The following is a 24,200-nucleotide window of genomic DNA, read 5'->3' as shown; positions in this document are numbered from 1 at the left end:
ACGGCCGCCACGGGACCCTCCTGCCCGTGCTCGGACTTCCTCTTTTCGACCCTTCTCCCTATTTCACATCCCCTCTCCCACCATTTCCAGCCGCTCCCCAGAGGAGTTTTGGACTCCCATTCCCCCCTTTTCACCCTTTCCACCCTTTTCCCCCACAATCCCCCAATCCCCAGCCCACTCCCGCTCCGTTTTTGGGTCCCATCCTCCACTTTTCCCCACTTTCCCAGCCCCTCCCACCCGTTTCTCCCCCACTCTTCAGCCCCCTCCTGCTCTTCCTTTGAGGGTCCCCTCCAGCTCTCACTCATTTTAGGGGTCCCATCACCCCTTTTTCCCCTTCTCCCCCCCTTTCCCATCACGTCACGCCACCCCCGGCTCACCTGAGAGCTCCACGCCCGCAGCCGGGGGGGCTCCCAGCACCACCAGTGCCACCAGTACGGCCCCAGCTGCCACCACTCACCCCATGGCCAGCGCTGGCCACGATTTTGATTGGCTATGGGGCTTTAGGGATGCTGCAGCCCCGCGGTGGAATTTTTTGGGAGGGGGAACCTCGGGGTGCGGGGCAGGTGGGAGCTCAGCTGTGCCCAGAAATGTGTCCCCAGGGACGCCGGATCTCAGGGGTGCCCATGGCCTGGGGTGACGCTGGCCCGGTGCCAGGCACCCACCAAAGCCACTCTGTCCCTGCCCCCCGCAGCCACACAGGGGAGAGAAAATGGAACCGAGGGTTCCTGGCTGGGGATAAGGACTGGGAGAGATCCCTCAGCAAACACCGGAACAGGCACAACAGGCTCTAATTAGAGATATTAATTAAATTGATGACACCGAAAAAATAACATCAGGAGAATGAGAAGGAAAAGAAGACCCTTAAAAACACCCTCCTCCTCCTCCCTCCTTCCCAGGGGTTGTGGGGGCATCTCTGCATCCGGCACCTCCAACTTTGGAGCCACCAGGGATTGGCTCTGCCAGACATGGAGGAAGCTTCCAGATCCAACAGACCCAGCCTGGGCACAGGGAGGGAATTTATTCCCAACCAAATCCCAGCAGCACAAGGAGAAGGCAAAGAAATCTCTCCAACACCTTCCCCCCACCCAGCGGGGATCACCCGGAACGGGGGTCACCAGGGCTCTGCCCCACGGGGGTCACTGGGGATCATCCAACGCCGATCCTCCCACGGGGGATGGAGCTGGAGCAGCGCACGAAGCTCTTCCCACACTCGGGGCACTCGCAGGGCTTCCCTTAGCGGTGCCTCCGTTGGTGTTGGATCAAGTTTGAGCTGTGTGAGAAGCTCTTCCCACATTCAGGACACTCGTAGGGCCTCTCCCCAGTGTGGATGCGCCGGTGGGTGATGAGGGTGGAGCTGTGTTTGAAGCCCTTCCCGCAGTCGGGGCAGCGGAAGGGCCTCTCATCCGTGTGAATGCGCTGATGTTGGAGGAGGTGGGAGCTCCTCTGAAACCTCTTCCCACACTCAGAACACTCGTAGGGCCTCTCCCCGGTGTGGATGCGCTGGTGTGCCCTCAGGGTGGAGCTCCACCCGAAGCTCTTCCCACACTGCAAGCACTCATAGGGCCGTTCCCCGGTGTGGACCACCTGGTGCTGGAACAGCTCGGAGCTGCTGGTGAAGCCCTTCCCACATTCCCCACACTCATAGGGCCTCTCCCCAGTGTGAATCTTCTGGTGCCGGATCAGGCTGGAGTTCCGTCTGAAGCCCATCCCACATTCCAAGCACTTGTGGGGCTTCTCCTCACCCTGAGGGTTCTCCCCCAGCTCCGAGCTCTGCCTGGATCTCCGGCCGCCTTCCCGGCACAGGGGGGCTCTTTCCTCCTTGGATCTCTCTGGGCTGCGTTTGCAGCCCCTCCTCGTGCGGCATCTCCGGGGCTTTTCCTCCTCCTCCATCCGGCCACGCCTTGGGAATGACAAATCCTGGATTGGGGAAGAAACATGGGGTGAGCGCCTCGGGCTGGGGGTTCCTCCTGCCCAGGTCCATCACCGGGCATCTTGTGTCTGTAAAAATCTCAAAAACACAGAGACTCAGCCCAAAAGTCCCCCAGACATTAAGACACAGACCCAAAACTACCAAAACATCAAGATTCAGAGAAAGCTCCCTCCAAAATATAAACATTCAGCCCCCACAAAAAAAAACCAAAGCACCAACAGGGAAACCAAGAAACCTCAGAAACACCAAGATTCATCCCCTGGAAAATCGTGGATCCCCCTCCCTGATCACCTGCTGGATGGGGGGGGCAACACTCCTGGGGCTGGAGGGAGGCTGCAGATACAGCGAGTGCTGGAACCTTGGGGTGCCTCCTCGTCCTGATCCTCCTCCTCCTGAATCCCTACTCTTCCTCACACTCCTCTTCCTCACACTACTCCTTCTCCTGCAGAATCCCACCTGCTGCTCCCACGGGCATCGTTTCACCATTCTGGTCTCCAGCCCTGCTCCTCCAGCCTTTCTCCTGCTCCCCCCAGGCCCAGCACCCAGCCCTGGCTCGCTCTGCCCCCCAGAGCTCTCGGATCGCACAGCACGAGCAGCGATGCAGCTGCGGCAGCTCGGGCTGGGGCAGCGCTGGGCTCTCGGCCGCTCCTGCCCGCACTCGGCCCCCGCCGCAGCCACTTCTGCCAGCACAGCACGGCCCGGCCCGGCCTTGGCGCTCCCCCCCTCCCACCTCCCCAAATTCCCCTGGCGGGGGGCGCCAAGGCCGGGCCACACGTGGGCTCCAGCTGGGGAGCGCCGGGCGCTGCGGCTCTGCCTGGCAACTGCTGAGTCACCAGCGCCGCGCCTTCTGATTGGCTGAGCGCTGCCTGAGGGCCGCGCCTGCACCAAGGGGGGACACCCTGCTCCAGGGGGGATGTCCCGAAAACCGGGCACCCCCAGCGAACCAACAACACCAACGCCTCCTTACAAACACATGCTCTGAATCTGCTCGGACACAGCCACACGCACTTGCACACAAGCAAGTGACAGCACAAACCAGCAGCTCCACAAAATGGCACTGACTGACACACACTGCTGCTCAGCCAAGCTCCTGCTCAATTCCTCAACTTCCAGAACAACAACAAAGCCGGAACAGAACCATGGACGTCGTCTCCTAATCAAAAGGGGACAATGCTGAGGGAGTTTGCACATTCTCCCAGAGCTAATTAAGGACATGGACACCCAGCACGGGTAAAAAGGGAAGTCGAGAAGGGGTCTCAGCAACAGGGGACGGATGGTGTTGGTGTGCTGGGAAGGGATTGGTTGAAGGGAGTGTGCAGGAATATGGTTAAGGCAAACAGCAGCAGGAGGAATCTATGTGGTAAGAAAGGAAAAGGAAGATGGAAAAGAGGAGGAAGAGAAAAAAGTAAGGACTGGGATGCTTTTCAGCACCATCTTATCCTCAACATTTGCCAGCTGATCCAGATCTTTTGTATCCCCGCGTTCCAGGACAGGACAGAAAAAGAAGTTCAGGATTTTAGGGTGTTCCTCTGTGGTGGGGAGCAGCAGGACAGGGCAGCACGGGCTGGGGGCCTGTGGGGAGCTGTGGGGCCGGGCCGGGGCTGTGGGGCAGCCGGGGCTCAGCGCCGGGCACTGCCTGACCCCAACACCCCCCGGGCAGGGCCGGCAGTGGCCCCCGGCCCCCAGGAGGCTACGGGATGTGGAAGGATCAGGATTTACTTTTATCGATCTTGTTTGGGTCACTGGAGAAACGAATGATTTTGCAGAAAGCTCAGCAGCTGTCAGAGGATGAGCACCCACGGGCAGTGAGATGCCACGGGTACGGCTGCTGCCATTGGCTTTGGCAAGAAGAAGAGCCAGATCCAGGGCAGATATTCAATTATCTCCCTGGAATTGAGGTTTGCAATTCCTCACCCTGCGAATTCCCGACCTAGTGCGGGGTGGAGATAAGGGATGTCTGTTTCAAGCAGTCTGTGGCCAGAATCCTGTCTCTTGTGAAATCTCTTCCACAGGAAGCTCGGCTGGCACAGACCCTGCCTGGGGACTTTAAGGGATGTTACACCACTCAAGGGAGATGAGCTTAACATCTCAACAGACTGGGAACAGCCCAAAAGATACCCAAAAAGATAACGCCCATCAACAGAACATCAACGCCCATCAGCAAACATCAAGGAACAGCTACCCCAGACACTGCCCCCAGCACAGCTGGAGACCCCTGCTCTGGAAAAGGCTGAGAAGGAAATCAAGGAGTGTGGACCTAATGAACATCAGAGGCCAAGCAATCCGGGGCCAACAGGAAACCAAATACTAAGAACTGCCCAACTTGGAACCAATGAACATGAAACCTACGGATTTCGATGGGTTTAGACTGCATCAAGTTGAGGAAAAATTGAGTAAAACTCGTGTGCCATGGGATGATTTTCTCTGCACACCTGGGCTATGTGTGCATGAAATGATTTCTGTTGCACATCCTGGCCAGAATAAAGTAATGCCTTGATCCTCTAACACTAAAAAGGTCGTTGGAGAGTTTTTGATCTTCCAGGAGTTTTGTTGACAAGATTATATCACTAGAATTTTTTTTCTTAATAATCCTACTCTGACATTGTCAGCTGGGTTTGGGCCAGGGGTGTGAGAGTCAATTTTTATTCTTAGGGGAAAAAGTAGCAAAAATCTTTATTGGTTTAGGCGTTTTTCTGTGTATGTGTGTGCGTGGCTGTTAGTGATGGGAGAATTTTAGAATGGGTTTTTCAATGTTCACCTGTAAGCTGCATTTTGCAAAACTGGAAGAGGTATAAAGATGACCCTTTAACTCATAAAGAGCTAAAAAAACATAAGAAAAAGAAAAAGAAAAAGAAAAAGAGAAAGAGAAAAAAAAAGAAAAAGAAAAAGAAAAAGAAAAAGAAAAAGAAAAAGAAAAAGAAAAAGAAAAAGAAAAAGAAAAAGAAAGCAGCTGGGGGGGAGGGCACTTGTGAGTCACCTGATGGTTGCCCTGGAGGAGAAGCTTCCTTCCAAGCAGCAAGCAGAGGAGCTTTAGAAATGCAAATTATCTCTGCTGGGGGAAGTGTGCACAATGTCCCAGGCTCTCCTTGCCTGCCAGAGGAATTGGCCTGATTCCTTCTGCCCCTCACCCCAAGCTCTGCCTCCCTGCACAGACGGAATTTGCGTCGCTAAAGGCAGAGCCCACACTGAGCATCTCGGACTCTGCAACAGAAATCCCTGAAGCTGCAAAGGAAAACAGCAAACGGAGAATGTTGGGAGAACTTCACTCACAAAAGCGGGGGGGAATCATCCCTCTCCCCACTCCAACATCTGCTGGCACTGTCTGGGTTATACAGGGTGCGTTTGACCACTGGGCTGCTTTTGCTGCCACAAGGTCAGCGAAATCACTTGGGAATCCAAGGATGTGATGATTTAATCAGAGAAAAGCGGTCAATTGATGCATCCCTGGCATTTTTGGGAGCGCCCAAAAATGGGGAAAAGATGAACGGCCACCAGAACAAATCCTACAACACCATGGAGCAGCCCCTGGGAACCCAAACAAATTCATACCAGGTGCCAGAGAACCCAGTGATCATTTCAATGCATCATTAGATTACAAGCTGTCCTCCAAATCATAACCAAGCACACAGCTCCAGCTCCTGACCTTCTCACCCACCAATCCACTCCCATGAGCAACGCCACATTTCACCCTGGGATGGCATCAGATCCTCTTTCAGCAGAAGGACCAGGAGGTTGTGGAAAATTAAAGGACTCAAAGTGCTCTTGGCAAAGAGATGGCCAAGGAAAAGTGGTGAAACAGAGAACAAAGGAAACAAAGACTTAACAGAGCCATGAATATCGGATGTTATACAAAGTGGGGGTGCACATTAAGGGGCACATGCAGCAGGCGCATCGGGAAGTCTGTACCTTCCAAGGACCTCAGCCACTGCGGAAAGGGACACGGAGATGCGGCCGGGGAAATCGGCATAAAAAGGAGGCTGCGTCCTCCAACACTTGGACAGAGCCCACGGGAAATGCCCCGTGGCCTCTCCCTTGCTCCAGGAATAAAGTTCCTTTTACAGGACTCCTCCGGCTCCTCTGGGCACACAAACCTCTGGCCACGGGAACTTTCCCGCACACTCCCGCCGACGGGGCAGCCACCTCTGTCCTACCCAGAGCAGCCGGGACGAGCCAGCGCTGCTCCGGCACCGGCTCCTGCCGAGGCAGCAGCGGCAAGGAGAGCGCGGGCAGCCGCTCCCGCAGCGCCCTCACGCCAGGGCGAACACGGCGCCCACACGGCACAACGAACCCGCCCCAGCCCCCTGCCGCCCCCTCCGCCCGCAGCCAGCGCCGAGCCCCGCCAGAACCGAGCGCGGCTCCCACCTGCGCTGGGGCCGCCTCCGAGCTCCGCCGCCGCCTCACCGGGCTCCGGCCGCCGCCGCCGCTCCCGGGCCCGCACAGACGCTCCGCCAATGGCGCCTCTGCTGCGCCACGGCCGCCCTGCCGGCGGCTCCGGGCCCGGGCTGCTCCCCGCTCCGACCAATCAGCGCGCCAGAACCACGACTGACGGCAGCACCGCCCAATCGCAGCGAGGGGCGGGCTCTGCACACGGCCCAGCCTCGCCCCGCGCTCCCAGCGCCCCCCGGGCTGCGTGAGGGGAAAGCCGCAGCTGAGGAACAGCCCTGGAACGGGCCCGGCCCGAGCCGCCATTCAGCTGGGAAGGGAAACAAAGCTCTCCGCTGCTCCCGGCCCGACTTGCCCAGCCCTGCGTGTTGGCTGCCTCCGGCTCCTTGGGAAGCCCTGCAGCCTCCCGACTCCCGCCCCTAATTCGGAGCATCAGTGCATGGCTTTGATTTCGTTGTTCAGGCTTGGCTATGGGCTGTCCTGGTCTGCTGCATTTTCTGGGTTCCTCTTGGATGCTTTGAGCAACAGGCTGTGCCCCGGGAGGATCCTTTGTGCTCCTTTGTGACAGAGGAGAACCTTCCAGGCGGTTCTTGCGGGAGCTGCTGCTGTGATGTCACGGGAACGCTGCCGCGTCCTCGCCGTGTTCCCGTTGCTGTGGGCACGGAGCCCTCAGTGTCCAGAGCGGCTCTGGGCGCCCGCTGGTTGCCGGAGGATCCTCCTGCCCGAGGCATTCTCAGCAGCCAGCCCAGCCCCTGCCGGGTGTCCTTCTGTGCTTGCAGGGGTACAGTCTGCCACGTGTGCAGCACGGCCAAAATGATCCAGCAAGCGGTTGCTGCAGTTTGCACTCTGTACTCTGTGGCTTATTCGGGGTATTTTTTAGCCCACTTGGCACGTAAGTCGAGGTTTTCCCTGGCTGCAGCGTCGGTGCCTTCGGGCTTGCTGTGTGCTTTCTGTTCTCCCACTGCAACTGAGCTGCCTTTGTAACCAAATTGCCATTAAGACACCGCTGGTTTGGGAGAGCTCCTGCCAGCAGCTGCAGCTGAAAAAGGGGGTGTCTGCAGCCAGCGGGGCGTGCACAGCATTTGCAATGGAGCCGGGGGGGTTCTGTTCCCTCAAGCGCAGAGTCTGTGCCAGCGGAGCCTGGAACTCCCTGCGTTGGCTGCTGCAGCCAAGAGCTGACACAGCCCAGGATTCTGTGCTGTTCTCTTGCTTGCTGTGCGAAGGGACTGTGGCTCCTGGAGGGATGTTGTGGAAGCAAAATGCTCTCTCGGGGTGTCCTTGCTCCGTGGGAGTTCCCACCACAGACAGGTTTTTCCTAACAGCATCTGGTTCATGTTGCCTGTCCCGTTGCAGGGCACCTCACGCGTGGATCCCGAGCAGCTCCTCCTTCGGTGAGTGGGAAAGGAACCCTTGGTGGTCGGAATTGTGCAGAGAGTTGTGAGCTTGGCATGTGGCAGTCGAGCGCCAGCCTGGGAGGCTGAAGGAAAGTTCCTGCCAGTGTCTTTGCAGCAGCAGCAGCAAAGGGATCCCTGGCACTTTTCTCCTTCTCTGCTGAAGAGCTTTTGAAGAGCTGCAGGTCTGGTTTTGCAGGCAGAAGATTGCTTGCTGGCTTTAGCCACGGTGGAATATGGAATGCCCAGCAATAAGTGGCAATGTCGACTTTAGCCCATTCCTAGTTTGAACAGCTCCGAATCCCATTTCTGCTTAGTGCAGCTGGATGTGTAGCTGAGGATAAATAAGGCGATAACTGAGAGAGAACTTCCCGTCCCTCACGCTACCATCTGTCCACAGGGCACAAAAGCAGCATCAGCTCCTCCTCTGGCTCCCTGTGCTTCCAAAGAGGAGGCCAAAGAGGAGGAAGACAGCAGTGAACTTTCCCCTGTTCTGGGGGATGATGGTGAACTTCCCTCTGTCCCGGGAGACCACAGTGAACTTCCCTCTGTCCCGGGAGATGAGGGCAAACATCCCACAGTTTGGGAATACAACAGTGAAGCTCCTGTGGTGTGGGGCGAGGATGGTGGACATCACCCGGTGTGGGACGAGCACAGTGAGGCTCCAGTGGCATGGGAGAAGGACGACGGACATCTCCCAGCGTGGGACGAGGACAGAGGACATCCTGTGATTTGGGAAGAGGAGGCTGCAATTCTCCCAGCATGGGAAGAGGACAGGAAACATGCCGTGGCTTGGAAAGAAGACCAGGAACCTGCTGAATTTTGGGAAGAGGATGGGGAACCTCCCTCTGCTTGGGAAGAGGACACTGAACCTCCCTCTGCTGCGGGATCCTGGGCTGAACATTCTGACAGCAGCACAGCCCTGCAGCCAGAGGGCAGAGAGGAGTGGTGCCTGATGCAGCTGAGTACGTCTGCTGTGCTGCTGTGTGCCAGAGCAGGGTGCTGCGTGTGTGTCTCAGCATCAGCTGCACCCAGGCTTGCTGTGCAGCTGAATGTCACAGAGTCATTTATTGTCCTTGCCCAGCTGAGAGCAAGGGGCTCCCGGCCCCAGGGAGTGGGGCTGCATTTTGGCCCTGCTGCAAGGCGGGGTCTCCATCTGGGAGGGAGCGTCTTCCATGTGGTTTCTTTCAGGGAGTACCGTGAGCGTGGGGGAGCCTGCCGAGAAATACCTGGAACTGGAGCAGGTTGGCCAAGGGTAAGTGCACGGCAGTTACTTCTGCACAAGCAGGGGCCAGGTATTTGCTGGTGCAGGATCAAGTGAGAAGCCAGGCAAGCTGCAAACAGCTTCAGACACTGGGCCACGATCCTGCTGTCTCTCAGTCCTGATCAGAATTGGTAACTGTGGTCAGAAGGCACCGTCAGAGGCCCCTGAGGCCGGCAGTGTCCTGCCTGCAGCAAGGAGCAGGACCTGGAAGATCTTCTGTCCCTGGAATGTGATTGCCTGAAAGAGCAGCTCACCATCTGGTGACTGTCAGAAAACAGTTCTCAAGAAGATTCCTTTCAAATATTTTGCTTCCAAAAATATCCACCAGTCAGGATTATCAACATAACAGTTTAGAAACAGAAACCAGAGATGAACTAATAAGTGCTCTTTTCAGCACAGGTAGTAAGCCCCGTACATTCAGTAACAGACACAGAGCTGCTGCACTCGAGGGGAAAATGCATCAGCTGCCTGATGGCAGGGCCCTTGTGGATCCTGCAGCTCATAGGCAGGAAATGGAAAAGGATGAAATACATTCTTTTCCAGTTCTTTAGACACCAGCTCCCACCCTAGGTTTTGGACTAAAGTAATTCAGTGTGGACATTTGGGATTTGCTCCAGCCCTTTTCCTTCATGTTGGGCCTCAGTTTTCTCTCGCACACCTTGCGAGGCACAGGGCTGGTGGCTGCTGCGCTGCTGTTTGAAGGGTCGATGCACCCAGGTGTTTTGTAAATGCTGCAGGCAGCAGAGATCTCCTGTCTGGGCTGGCTTTCACTCCCAGGGCCTAAAGCGCTGCTTCTTTCTTCTCTGCTGTTCTGTCTCCAGGGCTTTCGGAACCGTTTATAAAGGACTCGACAGGGCCACTGGAGGAGAGGTCAGTGTCACCACGCCCAGCGCGTCGGGCAGCTCTCGAGGGCTTTCCCCTCTGCTGGGAGCTGTGGCTGCAGCTTTGGGGGGCCAGCAGAGCTTTCCTGCACAGGCTGTTCCACTGAGGGCACAGCAGTGTCAGCCTGCAGAGCACGGCTGGGACAGACTTGAGCCTTCTGAAGTGCCCAAAGGAATGCAAGGAGGGCAGCGGTGTCTGTCAGAGCAGGACACGCTGGCTTGGTCTTCATATCTGAAAACATCAGCGCATCAGCTGGTGGAGGCTGAGGCCTAATTTATCTTCATCCCAGCCTCGGACAGGAACACTGTTTAGCAGTTTTTCCATCCTGCGTTTCATCTTCAAAGGATACCTCAAGACCTAACTAAGGAGCGATCCTGCTTGGCATCAGTTTGGGGTTTTAGTCCTACTGCAGCTGTTCCCAGAGAGAGGGAGAGGAATGAGAAGATGGATGTGCAGAGCAAAGCTCTCTCCTAAACCCTGCAGCTGTGTTTGGGTCTGGTGTCAGTGACAGCCCGTGACAGGGATCATCTGAGCAATGTTTGTGCGTGTTTGCTCTGTTGTGCAATCCCAAACAGAGCAGTTGCGTTTGAAATCATGACCAAATCCCCCAGGATTGCTAAAGGGTTCCCGGCTGTTTTGCTCTGTTTTCACAGAACCAGAATTACTTCCTGCTTGCAAAATGTGTTTGAATGATAATGAGAGTGGTGGTAAACGAAGGTGGTTTGAGAAGACTGCAGGTGCAGAGAATGTTGTGAGAGCTTTGAGGCTGAGAGCTGAGGGCCCATTTCTGCAGAGCTTCCAAGGCCAAATGTCTCTGGCCCTGTGTCCTGTAAGCGGCCCCGCAGCGAGCAGAGAAATGGGCTGTGGGAATGTCACTTGCTGAGCCCGGGTGTCCCATCCCAAGGCAGTTTGGCACAGCCCGGCTCCGTCGCTCCGCAAAGACTCGCTCCGTGTTTGCCGCGGCCTCCTGCCCCAGACTCCTGCAGTTCAAGGGCTGCAATGTCCTTTCAGGTGGCCATAAAGAAAATGAGTCTCAGAGGGCAGAACAGGGAACGAGCTGTGAATGAGATCCTGGTCCTGAAGGACAAGAAGAACCCCAACATTGTCAGCTTTTTGGACAGGTGAGTGCTTCAGCTCTTATCCCGTGCACAGGCCCTGCGTTAATCTCTCCTGGCATCCGCAGTCTGTAGCCTGTTTTGAAAAAGCCTCACCCGGCCGTAGCTTCCCAAAACAACAGCCTGTGAGTTCACTCCCTCCGTGTGCTTTTGTTGCTTTGGTTTGGGTTTTCCTTCAAGCTGACCCAGTTTTCTGGGTCTTATGACAAGTGCTGATAGACCCTGTCAGAAATTATTTCCCTTGGCTTCTCCTTCCCAACTCTTTTCCATTGCTGCAGATGCCAGGAAGACCAGGTTCTTGTTTCCAGAAATGCCTCATGTGCCTATTTTGCAATGGCCTTGCCTGTTTCTGAAGGGACTTTCTCCAAGGTTTTCCAAACACTTGACCACTTTTGTCCTAAGTGCTGCACGGCCTCCTGCCCTGGATAACTCTGGAAGTTGTGTTGCTTTTTCTGGAGGGAACAGTGGAAGTGCTGAGTTCAGATGCTGAACCAGCTGGGGGCAAGTGTTGTGGTTCCACATTGATCTGGGCTGCTGCTAAACTGCATTTTTCACTTGCTTGCCATCTAAGGCCTCTCCTTTCCCACAGGCGTCTCCTTCTCCTTTAGACTGTGCAGATCCCAAGGACTGTGCAGCCTGGCAGGAATGTCTCTGCATCGGATTCTGTCCTCATTTACAAGTGACCTGGAAACAAAATTCCACTCGAGGCTTTTCCATCCGGGAATTGAGCAGTGCATGTTCATCTCCATGCCATTGTTTGCCTCTTCCAGCTTCCTTGTTGATGAAGATCTCTGGCTGGTGATGGAATACATGGATGGAGGAACTTTGCAGGACATTGTCAGACAGACACGCATGGCTGAAGGAGAGATGGCAGCTGTCAGTCGGGAGGTGAGGGATCCTGCTCGTGCTTCCCATGGCTTGGACACAATGCTCCTTCCAAGCAGGGCCTGAGGAGTGGCTCCATGCTCAGAGCTTTGTTTCTGTGTTGTTTTTATGAGCTGGAGAAGAAAGAGCCTCTGAAGTGAACGGCCTGCCAGTGTCACTGAACTTCCACTCTGCTCTTGTTCTCTTTCCTGCTGTTGTGGGACTCTCTGTCTTTTTTGATTTGATTTGTTGTTCTCGGCTTTGCCTTGAACCATTTGCCTGGAGCTTGTCTGCACTGCACTCCTGGCCTGGCACAGCAAAGCTGCTGCTGGCAGAATTCTAAACTGTCCTTTCTTGTGGGATTGTGTATTCCGGCCATGGATTTCCACCCTCGTGTTTCTTGCTCTCTCTCAGTGTCTGCAGGGCCTGGATTTCCTCCACTCAAACCGGGTGATCCACAGAGATCTGAAGAGCTCCAACATCCTTCTGGCAATGGACGGCTCTGTCAAGCTGGGTGGGTGTTCCTGGTCAGGCACGGCGCTCCCGGGCTGCGGGTGTGGGGCTGCTTCCCAGTGACGGCCAGAGCCCCACAAGTGCTGCTGGTGGCGGTGCCCGGCCCCTGCTGCCAGCTGAGAGTGGCTGTCCCATGCAGAGAGCTCAGGAGAGGAGCAGGGTGTCAGCAGTGGCTTTGCTCTGGATATGGCCCTTGCAGAGGGGCGGGAGTTGGAATCTGAAGCTTCAAGGGAATCACTAAAAGCCACTGCATGAAAGCTGAGGGTTCCTTTAAGGGTCCACTTCCATCTTGCCTTGGCTACAGCCCTGCGGACTTTTCCAGCTGGATTCAGCCCTGCATTCTCAGACTGAGAGTGGGCAATCTTTGTGCTTGGTTTCCTCATTCCAGCTGCCTTTGACAGTGTTTGTTTCTGTCCTCAGCTGATTTTGGCCTCTGCGCTCAGCTCAGCCCTGAGCAGGAGCAGTGCAGCTCCATGGTGGGCACTGCTCACTGGATGGCCCCAGAGGTTGTGACCAGTTCTCCTTATGGCTCCAAGGTGGACATCTGGTCCTTGGGCATTGTGACCATCGAGATGGTGGAAGGAGAACCTCCTTACTTCAAGCACACGGCGGCCATGGTAAGAGGCAAATTTCCCAGAGTTTGCAGAGGCCTGTGAGCACAGAGGGACCCCGCCCTGGGAGGAGCAGCCGGAGGGCTCTGCCCATCCGGAAGGGAATTCCCAGAGGATTCGAGCCTGAGCACAGACAAATATTCTGCAGTCTCCAGAATTTGCTTTGGGTTTTAAGTTGTTGCAGCTCTTCTGTCTGTGAGGATGACCTGAAAACATGAAGCCAGAGCATCAGCTCTAATCTTATCTTGCAGAAAACCCCAGACCAACCCCAAAACCCACACCCAAACCCAACAAGTTTTCTGAAGGAGTTTCTGAAAGAGGTTCTGCGAGATGAACTCCCCCTGACTCTTCTCACTGGGAAACTTGTCTAAAACATGAAGATGATTGTTTAACATCCCCATAGTCTAACATATTTCTTTCCTCGCCCAAGCTACTTTCTCCATGTCACCAAGCCTGAGCTTTCAGCAACCCAAACCTCGGGTTCCTTGCCTGGCAGTTTCTGGGATGGAACATCTTGAATGCATTTACTTGAGTGTCAGTGGCACTGCAGGGATGCATTTGATGTAAGAATCCTTGGAAATACCACAGGCAGACCACAGTGACTCTTGCAAATGGCCTGTAAAGCTGGTGTCCGTATTTGGAGAAGCAAAATGGGCTATTTCTGATGGAGGTTCCAACTAACAAAGTCAGCCAATGACCTTGGCTCTCAAGGCAAGATCATCTGGATGTTGGAATGGCTGTGGCTGCAGCAGCGTTTGGCTTTTTTGGTTGGCATAGAAGAATGGGCTCTGAGCAGCATCTCTGCCAGGGAGGAAAGTGTCCCTGGAGACTGGGGCTGAGAAACCGGGGTCGCTGTGAGCCCTCGTGGGTGTGAAGGAAGCTGGCAGAGCTTTTTCAGAAGTGTTTGCTTTTCGCGCAGGCTCGCTGTCTGATCCGGCAGAACGGGACCCCGCAGCTGCAGGAGCCCAGGCGCCTGTCGGCTCTGCTGCGGGACTTCCTGGAGTGCAGCCTGGAGCCGGACGAGGAGCGGCGCTGGTCTGCCCAGGAGCTGCTGCAGGTGGATGCGAAGCGGCTGCAGGGGAAAGAGCAGCGCGAGGGAGGGGTTTTCTCGTGGGGCCCCCTCCAATAGTCTCCGGTCTCGCTGCTTTTCACATGCAAAGCCAGCAGAATCCTCGCCTGGTTTGGCTTGGCAGGGTCCTTTGCAGGTCATCTGGACCAGGTGCCCCGCAAGGCGCAGGGACATCTTCAAGCAGATCAGGCGGCTCAGAGCCCTGCCTGACCTGAGCCTGGATGTTTCCAGGGAGGAGGCACCTCCCACATCTCTGGGCACCCTCTGCCAGTGTTTCCCCACTCTTCTGATAAAAAACTTCTGCCTCAGATCTAATCTGAGCCTGCTTCCCTCTCCTGAGTTTCAAACCATTCCCCTTTGTTCTGGTGCAACAGAGCCTGTGAGGAACTTGACTTGGGAAAGTAACAGTTGATTTCTTTCTTTTTCATCCTTTGGGCAGCACCCATTTTTATCATCAGCCAAGCCTCTCCAGCCTGAGCCCTCTGATCGCTGCAGCAAAGCAATTGAAGGAGCAGCGGAGGATGTGAAGCACCTGGGGACAGCTTTTTTTTATAGTAGTTAGGACAAGTGGATAGTTACGGTAGTTAGCACTGCTAGTTAGTTATGGTGGTTAGGACAGCCTGGTAGTTATGGCAGTTTTTTGAATAATAACTCTGTTAAACCTCAAGTTCCTTGACGTGTCCCTTCCTTGTCCTCCCGTGACTCAGCTGCCCGGAGCAATGGGAGGGGAGAGCGGGCCCAGCCTTGCCCAGAGCTGAGCCCCAGCAGAGCCCTGGCAGAGCCCAGAGCAGCCGCAGCATCGGCAGAGTCAGCCTGGAAGGAGGCGCCTGGAGCCTTCTCGACTGCAGCCGACTCTTGTTTACAAACCGCGTGGGGTGGGAAATGCCACTGGTTCTGCAAGAGGGCGGAGGGGGCCCGGGGAAGGCCCAAGTGCTCCAGGCGAGGCAAAAACCCGCCCAGTGCTGGAGAAAAACCACACCTTTTTCCCCTCCCACGTCAGCCAAAATATTGAATCCTAAACCAAGTCAAACAGGGCAGGGGAGGAGCCCAGGCCTTCCGTCCCTGCAAATCAAAGCGTCCCTTGCACGGCTCTGAGCCCCGGTGGCCCCGCGGGCGTTGGTTTCTGTCGGGCTCGCTGCCGCCAGCCCAGGCCCAGCCCGGGACAGGGCGGGCGCTGGAGGCTGCGGGCGGGGAGATGCGATCCCGGGACACGCATTCGGTGGCACCTGCGAGCGCAAGCAGGGGAGGAGCTCCAGCAGTGACGGGGGAAAGGAATAAGGTGAATGTGACTTAAACAAGCCAAGCCCGTGAATGTGCTTTAGATAGGGCCAGGGAGCTGTAGGTAGGAAGGAGTGAAAGAAACTATCACTTCCAGAAAATGTTACTGAATGCCATGGACTGCTGCTCAGCCAAGGCCGTGTGAAATTCCTGAACTTGGAGAAGAAGAACAAAGACTCAATGGAGTTATTAATATTGCTTTGTTCTACTAAAACAAACAAAACGGGTGTGTGCATATTGGAGGGCAGATCGGGAAGTCTGAACCTTCCAAGGAACAGTCCCGGGGACAGAGCAGCCACCTCTGTCCTACCCACAGCAGCCGGGACGAGCCAGCGCTGCTCCGGCACCGGCTCCTGCCGAGGCAGCAGCGGCAAGGAGAGCGCGGGCAGCCGCTCCCGCAGGGCCCTCACGCCAGGGCGAACACGGCGCCCACACGGCACAACGAACCCGCCCCAGCCCCCTGCCGCCCCCTCCGCCCGCAGCCAGCCCCGAGCCCCACCAGAACCGAGCGCGGCTCCCACCTGCGCTGGGGCCGCCTCCGAGCTCCGCCGCTGCCTCAGCAGTGGTTCCCAGTCACCCCCAGTATGATCCCAGTCACTCCCAGCATCATCCTGGTCGCTTACAGTCACTCCCACTGTGTTTTCAGTATGGTCCCAATTGCTCCCAATACGATCCCAATTGCCCGCAGTGTGGTCCCAGTGGCTCCCAGTCACACCCAGGATGGTTGCTTTCACTCTCAGTAAGAGTCCAGTGTGGCTCCAGTCACTTCCAGTATGAACCCCGTCCCTCCCTGTATGATTGTATTTGCCCCCACTGTGGTCCCAGTTGCTCCCAGTGTCTTGGTTTGAAAGACAGGTGTCTGCCAAGGAAGGCAGGAGTCTCTCCTGAAATGGAAGAAAAAAAAAATTGCAATTCCCTTCCCTCTGAATCGTTATAATTTTGAAATGACGAAGCTTTCAGGCAAAGATATGAGGAACAGGAATAACAGTTCTCTACTATTATGTATCTTTATGTGTATAACCAGTCAAACAAACAGCAATAGCTATGGCAGTAACAGCAAACAATCACAAACCCAGTCCCAGCCTTCTCGGCTGTCAGGCCCTTTCCCCTCGGGTGCAGTTCCGCTCGCAGCCGGCAGGGGCGCTGGCGGCTCCCGGTGAGCAGGGCAGGTGCGATGGTTCCCCCGCGGCTGCAGGGGGCGCTCCGGAGCGAGCTCGGGGAGCACGCGGCACTGGTGGCCTGGGATCCCGGGAAGGGATGGAACAAAGATTTCAAAAACCCCCTGGGCAGCTGATCCCGGTGTCCAGCTGGACCCTCGGGAACAGCAGGCAGGGAGAGCAGGGACGAGCACAAATCCCAGGTGTCAGACGAGATGTATTGAACTCCGGAGCTGTGGTGGGAACCCCTGGACATCATGGCCGGCAGGGAGAGCGGGCCTGGAAAATAGCGAAGGCTCGAAGCAACAGCAGGGGCGGGGCGGCCGCAGCCTGGCTCCCAGTGGGGCAGGGAAGGCGGGCTTGGGATCCTCGGGTCTCTCCGGTAGAAGGAAAGCAGCTGAAGAAGCAGCCTCTCTCTCTGTCCAAACGCCGGGAACTGACTGCCCACAAACTTAGGTCAAAGAGATGCACCCTTCCGTCTATGGCCAGGTCCTTTGATTTCCTTAAGCCTCCAGTAATTTGTCCCCCTGGCAACATCTATGAGGAAAATTCCTTTAAGAGAAAAAGAAAATAGGAGGAGAACTAAACCCCCAACATTATCCACCCTAAATTTTTCCCATACTAACATGGTACATGAAACTGAACTCTTTTAACCATACACATACATGCATCACCCGAATTATATACATATATACATGCTGATACTGATTCAAGTACAGAGCCATGGGTAGTTCACCCTTAAAACAAGTTCCCTTGAGGTATGCATCGGGTCTCTCCATCTTTTGCATCACCCACCAGGTGCAACCTGGTTCCTGAGCGAAGGCAACCCCACGGATGGGTTTGTCTTTGCTGAAGGCAGAACTAACCCAAACAGTTTTTCCAAGCATACCTCTCATGTGCACCACGAGAACCTTATCCCTGTCTGCTGTTTGTAGGGGTTCGGATTGGGCAGGGCCAGTTAACTAACCAGGTGACTCTTGCTAAATGCACCTCCCAGTTTTTGAAAGTCCCCCCACCCAGTGCCTTCAAGGTGGTTTTAAGCAGTCCATTACACCGCTCAACCTTCCCAGCTGCTGGTGCATGGTAAGGGATGTGGTACACCCACTCAATGCCATGTTCTCTAGCCCAGGTGTTTATAAGGCTGTTCTTGAAATGAGTCCCATTGTCAGACTCAGTTGTCTCAGGGGTGCCATGCCTCCAAAGGACTTGCTTTTCGAGGCCCAGGATGGTGTTCCGGGCAGTAGCGTGAGGCACAGGGTAGGTCTCCAGCCATCCTGTGGTGGCTTCTACCATTGTGAGCACATAGCACTTGCCTTGGCAGGTTTGAGGCAGTGTGATGTAATCTATCTGCCAGGCCTCCCCATACTTGTATTTGGACCACCGCCCACCATACCACAGGGGCTTCACCCGCTTGACCTGCTTGACCGCAGCACATGTTTCACAGTCATGGATAACCTGGGAGATACTGTCCATGGTTAGATCCACCCCTCGATCTTGTGCCCACCTATAGGTGGCATCTCTGCCCTGATGGCCTGAGGCATCATGGGCCCATTGAGCTAGGAACAACTCCCCTTTATGTTGCCAATCCAAGTCTATCTGGGACACCTCTATTTTCGCAGCCTGATCTACCTGTTTGTTGTTACGATGTTCTTCATTATCCTGGCTCTTGGGGACGTGAGCATCTACATGGCGGACTTTCACAGATAGCTTCTCTACCCGAGTGGCAATGCCTTTCCACTCCTCAGCAGCCCAGATTGGTTTTCCACTGCGCTGCCAGTTGCCTTCTTCCACTTTTCCAGCCAACCCCACAGAGCATTGGCTACCATCCATGAATCAGTGTAGAGGTAGAGCTTTGGCCACTTCTCTCTTTCAGCAATGTCAGGAGCTAATTGGACAGCTTTGAGTTCAGCAAATTGGCTCAATCCACCTTCTCCTTCAGTAGCGTGTGCAACTTATCATGTGTGGCTTCATAGAGCAGCTTTCCATTTCCAGCCAGCACCTACAATTCGGCAGGAAGCATCAGTGAAGAGGGCGTATTGTCTTTCACTCTCTGGTAGCTCGTTATATGGTGGGGCTTCTTGGGCATGTGTCACTTGCTCCTCTTCTTCTTCAGAAGATAACCCAAAAGTCTCACCTTCCGGCCAGTTCGTAATTATTTCCAAGATCCCAGGGCGATTCGGGTTTCCAATTCAGATGCCCTGGATGATGAGGGCGATCCATTTGCTCCAAGTAGCGTCGGTGGCGTGATGTGTGGAAGGAACCTTTCCTTTGAACATCCACCCCAGCACCGGTAGTCAGGGTGCCAGGAGGAGTTGTGCCTCTGTGCCGATTACTTCTGAGGCAGCTTGGACTCCTTCATAAGCTGCCAAGATTTCTTTCTCTGTGGGAGTGTAGTTGGCTTCAGACCCTCTGTACCTTCAGCTCCAGAATCCCAGTGGTCAGCCCCGAGTCTCACCAGGCACCTTCTGTCAGAGGCTCCAGGACAGGCCATTGTTCCCAGCTGCAGAGTAGAGCACGTTCTTCACCTCTGGTCCTGTCCTGACTGGGCCAAGGGCTACGGCGTGAGCAATTTCCTGCTTGATCTGGGCAAAAGCTTGCTGCTGTTCAGGGCCCCAGTGGAAATCGTTCTTTTTGAGGGTAACCAGGTAGAGAGGGCTCACGATCTGACTGTACTCAGAAATGTGCATTCTCCAAAAGCCTATGGCACCTAGGAAAGCTTGTGTTTCCTTCTTGTTGGTCGGTGGAGACATTGCAGTCATCTTATAGATGACCTCCGTGGGAATCTGATGTCATCCGTCTTGCCACTGAAACCGGCTTCCAGGACAATTTCGATGATCGTCTCTCCCTTCTCAGACACCTACGATGCCGTGTTCCCCCATACAATGATGTCATCAATTTACTGCAGATGTTCTGGGGCCTCACCTTTTTCCAGTGCAGCCTGGATCAGTCCATGGCAGATGGTGGGACTGTGCTTCCACCCCTGGCGCAGTTGGTTCCAGGTGTACTGCACACCCCTCCAGGTGAAGGCAAACTGGGGCCTGCACTCTGGTGCCAGAGGAATGGAGAAAAATGCATTAGCAATGTCAATAGTGGCGTACCACTTCGCTGCTTTGGACTCCAGCTCATACTGGAGCTCCAACATGTCCGGCACAGCAGCGCTCAGTGGTGGAGTCATTTCATTCAAGCCACGATAGTCCACAATCTCCATTCCCCGTCAGATTGTGCACAGGCCAGATGGGGCTGTTGAAGGGTGAGTGGGTCTTGCTGACCACCCCTTGGCTCTCCAGCTTGCAGATCATCTTGTGGATGGGGATCACAGCATCTCGATTTGTCCAATACTGCCGGCAGTGCACTGTCGAGGTGGCAACTGGCACTCGTTGCTCTTCCACTTTCAGGAGCCCAACTGCAGAAGGATCCTCTGATAGTCCAGGCAGTGTTCAATTGCCTAATGCCCTCTGCCTCCACAGCAGCAATCCCAAATGTCCACCTGGGTCCTTTTGGGTCTTTGTAATAGCCATTCCGGAGGATGTCTATGCTCAGAATACACAGGGCCTCTGGGCCAGTCACAATCGGATGCTTTTGCCACTCCTTCCCAGTCAGGCTCACCTCAGCTTCCAAAAGGTCAACTGCTGTGATTTCCCGGTCACCCCAGTGATGGATACAGGTTCTTCCCCCACATATCCCGATGGCATTAAAGTACACTGTGCCCCAGTATCAACCAATGCATCATATTTTTGTGGCTCTGATGTGCCAGGCCATCGAATCCACACCGTCCAGAAAACGCGGCTTTCCCGTACCTCCTCCTGGCTAGAGGCAGGGCCCCTCTAGCCTTGGTTATCATTCTTTCCCTGGGCGTACATGCTAGAGGTCCCTTCAAGGGGATCCAACATATCATCCTCCCTTCTGTAATACCTGGCAGCTCGGTCACGGGAAGCTGAGGCTACTTTCACCTTAGCAGAACCCCCTCGGTTAGTGCCTCCCTCCTTGAGTTCACGCACCTGTATTGCCAGGACAGAAGTGGGTTTCCCATCCCACCTTCTCGTGTCTTCCCCATGCGCGCACAGAAAAAACACAGCTCAGCTCGTGGGGTGTACCCTCTCTCTCTAGCTGGGGGACTTGGGGGCTCTGACTTGGGGGCCTGTGACTCACACTGGTGCCACACTGACCTTCCTCATCTCCTTCCTCATCTTCTCCCTCATTTCCTTCCTCATCTCCTTCATCTCCTCTTTGAGGTCCTGGACCACAGCAGAGACATGAGCTTTCAGCGGACCATTGACCATACTTTCATAATTCCTGAGCTTGTTGGTGACAGAGCCCACTGTTTCTCAGTTATTGTCAGCATCAATCGTTGCAATGAAGGTGGTGTATTGTGGTGGCCCTAGCTTTGCCAGGTTCCACATCATCTGTCCTGTGCACCTGACCTTATCGGGGTCATTATCATGCTGTCCATCCCTCCCAAAGAGTACCTCTAATACTGCCACCTCTCTTAGCTGCTGGATCCCTTCCTCGAGTGTCTTCCACTGCATTCTATGATGGAACTCCTGCATTCCGTCTTTGTGAATGAACCTTTCTCTCACACTCATTTAAAGCTGCTCCCAGAGAGAAAGGGGTCCTGTCTCCCTCACAAATATCTGGTCCATGCCTGGGTCCTGCATCAACGATCCCAGATACCTTGCCTCACCACTGTCCAGTTGCACACTTGTGCCCATAAGGTCCCAAACCCGAAGCAGCCAGGTTGTATAAGGCTCACGCTCCCTTCGCACAATGTCTTTTTGCATATTACAGAGACTGTCGTATGACAGGGACTCATTGATGATTTCCGGCTCTGGCTCTCCCGCTGGTTGTGAGGGCCCTGGTTCCCCATCATCATTAACTGGTCATACTGATTTGGTCTTCTACTTCCTCCTCTGCACAGGGAAGACTGCTGCTGGCTGTGATTGTCCTTGTGATTCATCTGGAGCCTGGACGGTTGTAACATCCATGGGTTCCACTGCTGCACCATCAGACTCATCCTGTTTGGGGCAGGGAGAGGGTTTTTCACTAGCTGAGGAGGTGTATTCCATTAGCATCTGGCATATGTCCTGGCACATCTCCTACATCCCCTTCACGAGTACCCTCGCCCAGTTTGGGTAGTCCATTTCTGAGGTGGGCTGTTGGGCAGTATCAGGCTGTGGGGCATGGTCAGGCTGTGGGGCTGTGTCAGGCTGTGGGGCTGGATCTCTAGTGTCTGGGGCTGTGTCAGGTTCTGGGGCAGGATCAGGCTCTAGGGTAGGATCTCTAGTCTCTGAGGCCAGTGTCTGGGTAGTTATCCAAGCAAATCTCAACTTACCTCTGAGGGCTAAATAGAGTAGGCCTATCAGCACCAGTTGGTTAGTACCCAGAGGAAATCTAAACCCTTCGAAAATTGGTGGGGTGGGCCCAAAGAACTGGTTGAGGGGTTGGGAGAAAACTTCCCCTGGTGTCATTTCCTCACAGAAGACACCATTTTTAACACAACCTCAAAAACATGCACTCAGTGTGTGATAGCCCTTTATCCATGTGCCCACATTCCAGAGGAAGTTAAAAGCCCATGAATCCCTCACCTTCTCAACCCTTAGGGCAAACTGGGTAACAGCAATGGTAGCCTTAGTCAGAGGACCCATGTTTAGGTAAGGAGCTGCAAAGGGGAAGAACGACCACCTGCCACCCGAACCAGGGTAAACTAGACCACATAGTGCTGCCTAACATGGTTCCTCTATCCAGCACACAAAATTAAGGTACCCAGGAACTGTTATTCCTTTTTCACCCCTTTCTCTTAATGCCCTCAGGCAGCACGTTGGACGCCAAAATCTGTCTCGGTTTGAAAGGCAGGTGTCTGCTAAGGAAGGCAGAAGCCTCCCTTGGAATGGCAGATGCAACCCCCTTCCCTCTGAGTTATTATAATTTTGAAATCAAGGGGCTTTCTGGCAAAGATGTGGGAAATAGGAATAACAGTTCTTTACTATTATATATATCTATACGTGTGTAACAAGTCAAACAAACAGCAATAACTATGGCAGTAACAGCAAACAATCACAAACCCAGTCCCAGCCTTCTCGGCTGTCAGGCCCTTTCCCCTCGGGTGCAGTTCCGCTCGCAGCCGGCAGGGGCGCTGGCGGCTCCCGGTGAGCAGGGCAGGTGCGATGGTTCCCCCGTGGCTGCAGGGGGCGCTCCGGAGCGAGCTCGGGGAGCATGCGGCACTGGCGGCCTGGGATCCCGGGAAGGGATGGAACAAAGATTTCAAAAACCCCATGGGCAGCCGATCCCGGTGTCTGGCTGGACCCTCGGGAGCAGCAGGCTGGAAAGGCAGGCTGGAATGGCAGGGATGAGCACAAATCCTGGGTGGCAGACAAGATGTATCAAAATTCTGGAGCTGCGGTGGGAACCCCCGGAGGTCTCGGCAGGCAGGGAGAGTGGGGCTACAGAGCAGCAAAAGCTTGAAGCAATGGCAGGGGAAGGGCAGCCGCAGCCTGGCTCCCAGTGGGGCAGGGAAGGCGGGCTTGGGAATCCCGGGGTCTCTCCAGTAGAAGGAAAGCAGCCGAAGAAGCAGCCTCTCTCTCCGTCATCCAAAACGCCAGGGACTGACTGCCCACACAGCCAGGTGAAAAAAAGAGTAGCAAGATGCACCCCTCCATCTATGGCCAGGACTGTTGTTTTTCTGAAGCACCCAGTAATTTGTCCCCATGGCAACATGTATGGGGAAAATTCCTTTACCAGAAAAAAACCCCAGGAGAACTCCCAAAACCCCAACATTCTGTTACGAGCTTCCTGCAGATTGTTCCATCTCTGCTGACCATATGCAAAGATACAAAGATCCCTTTCGGTTCACACAGTTAAATGTCTGATGGGTCACACGGTGGTACCTGTACAGATACACGTCTGGAGAGAAAGCCAAACATCCATCGCACTCTCTCAACACCCACAGAGCCTGAACCAAACTCTACAAGGCCACGCAGCTTTACACAGAAATTCATACATCGATAAAACTGTACAACGGGATGCAGGTTTACACAGAAATTGATACACAGAAAAACACAACAATCTGTGCTGTGTGAATACACTGACTTCTGTATAAAAATGGCTCCACACGGCGGGAACCGATCCAGAACTGTGCGATTACCAAAGGACCCATCGACACTTCCATACCCTTGGAACTAAAGACACAGGACTGTAGAGCTCTCCAACTGCGTACATTCCTGTCTGGGGGTGACTTTATGATGTGTATCCCCTATCGCTGCTCTCTGCCCAGAAATCAATCCTGTGCCTTTCTGTGCCTTTAAACTGAGCCCGACGGGGGAGAGAGAAAACACCGAGCGAACTTTTCAAAGCGGTTGTTCAAGGACACAGACACACACTCCTCTGTGTTCTGCTGCGGCAGCGAGAAGAGCGGAGGGAGCGCCCTGCTTGCTTTCCAGCGCGCTTTCGGCTCCTTTTCTCCGGAGGGAGATGGAGAGTTGAAATTTGTTTTCCTGGGACTTGGGCTTTTTCCCTTCTTCTCTTCTGGACTGTTTCAACATCAGAATACACTGGGAGAATTTTCCACCGAGGCCCTGGAGAACACCAACCCAGCTCCAAGGAGGAGGAGAGAGAGCACACCTACAGAAGGACTCTGAAATCTTCCCAGGTTTCTCTCCACAGTGAGAGGTTTTAGTATTCAGCATTATTATCCTTTTCCTGTGTGTTTGTTAAATAAATAGGTTCTTTTTCTCTTTCACTTTCCTCAGA

At 54.6% G+C, this 24,200-nt stretch overlaps 1 protein-coding gene across 1 annotated transcript in view; it reads right to left on the bottom strand.

The window, feature by feature from the left end:
* The window catches only part of LOC138101927 (uncharacterized), a 958,962-nt gene that overhangs the window by 62,214 nt on the left and 872,548 nt on the right, over positions 1-24,200 (bottom strand). Inside the window, 1 exon segment of the mRNA XM_068999675.1 lies at positions 1,397-1,696. Within this exon segment, the coding sequence (XP_068855776.1) occupies positions 1,397-1,696 (300 nt within the window).

Source organism: Aphelocoma coerulescens, unplaced genomic scaffold, assembly GCF_041296385.1.
Source record: "Aphelocoma coerulescens isolate FSJ_1873_10779 unplaced genomic scaffold, UR_Acoe_1.0 HiC_scaffold_56, whole genome shotgun sequence".
Lineage (NCBI taxonomy): Eukaryota > Metazoa > Chordata > Aves > Passeriformes > Corvidae > Aphelocoma > Aphelocoma coerulescens.
Note: the sequence above shows the minus strand (reverse complement) of the source record. Positions and strands in the feature narration are given on the sequence as shown.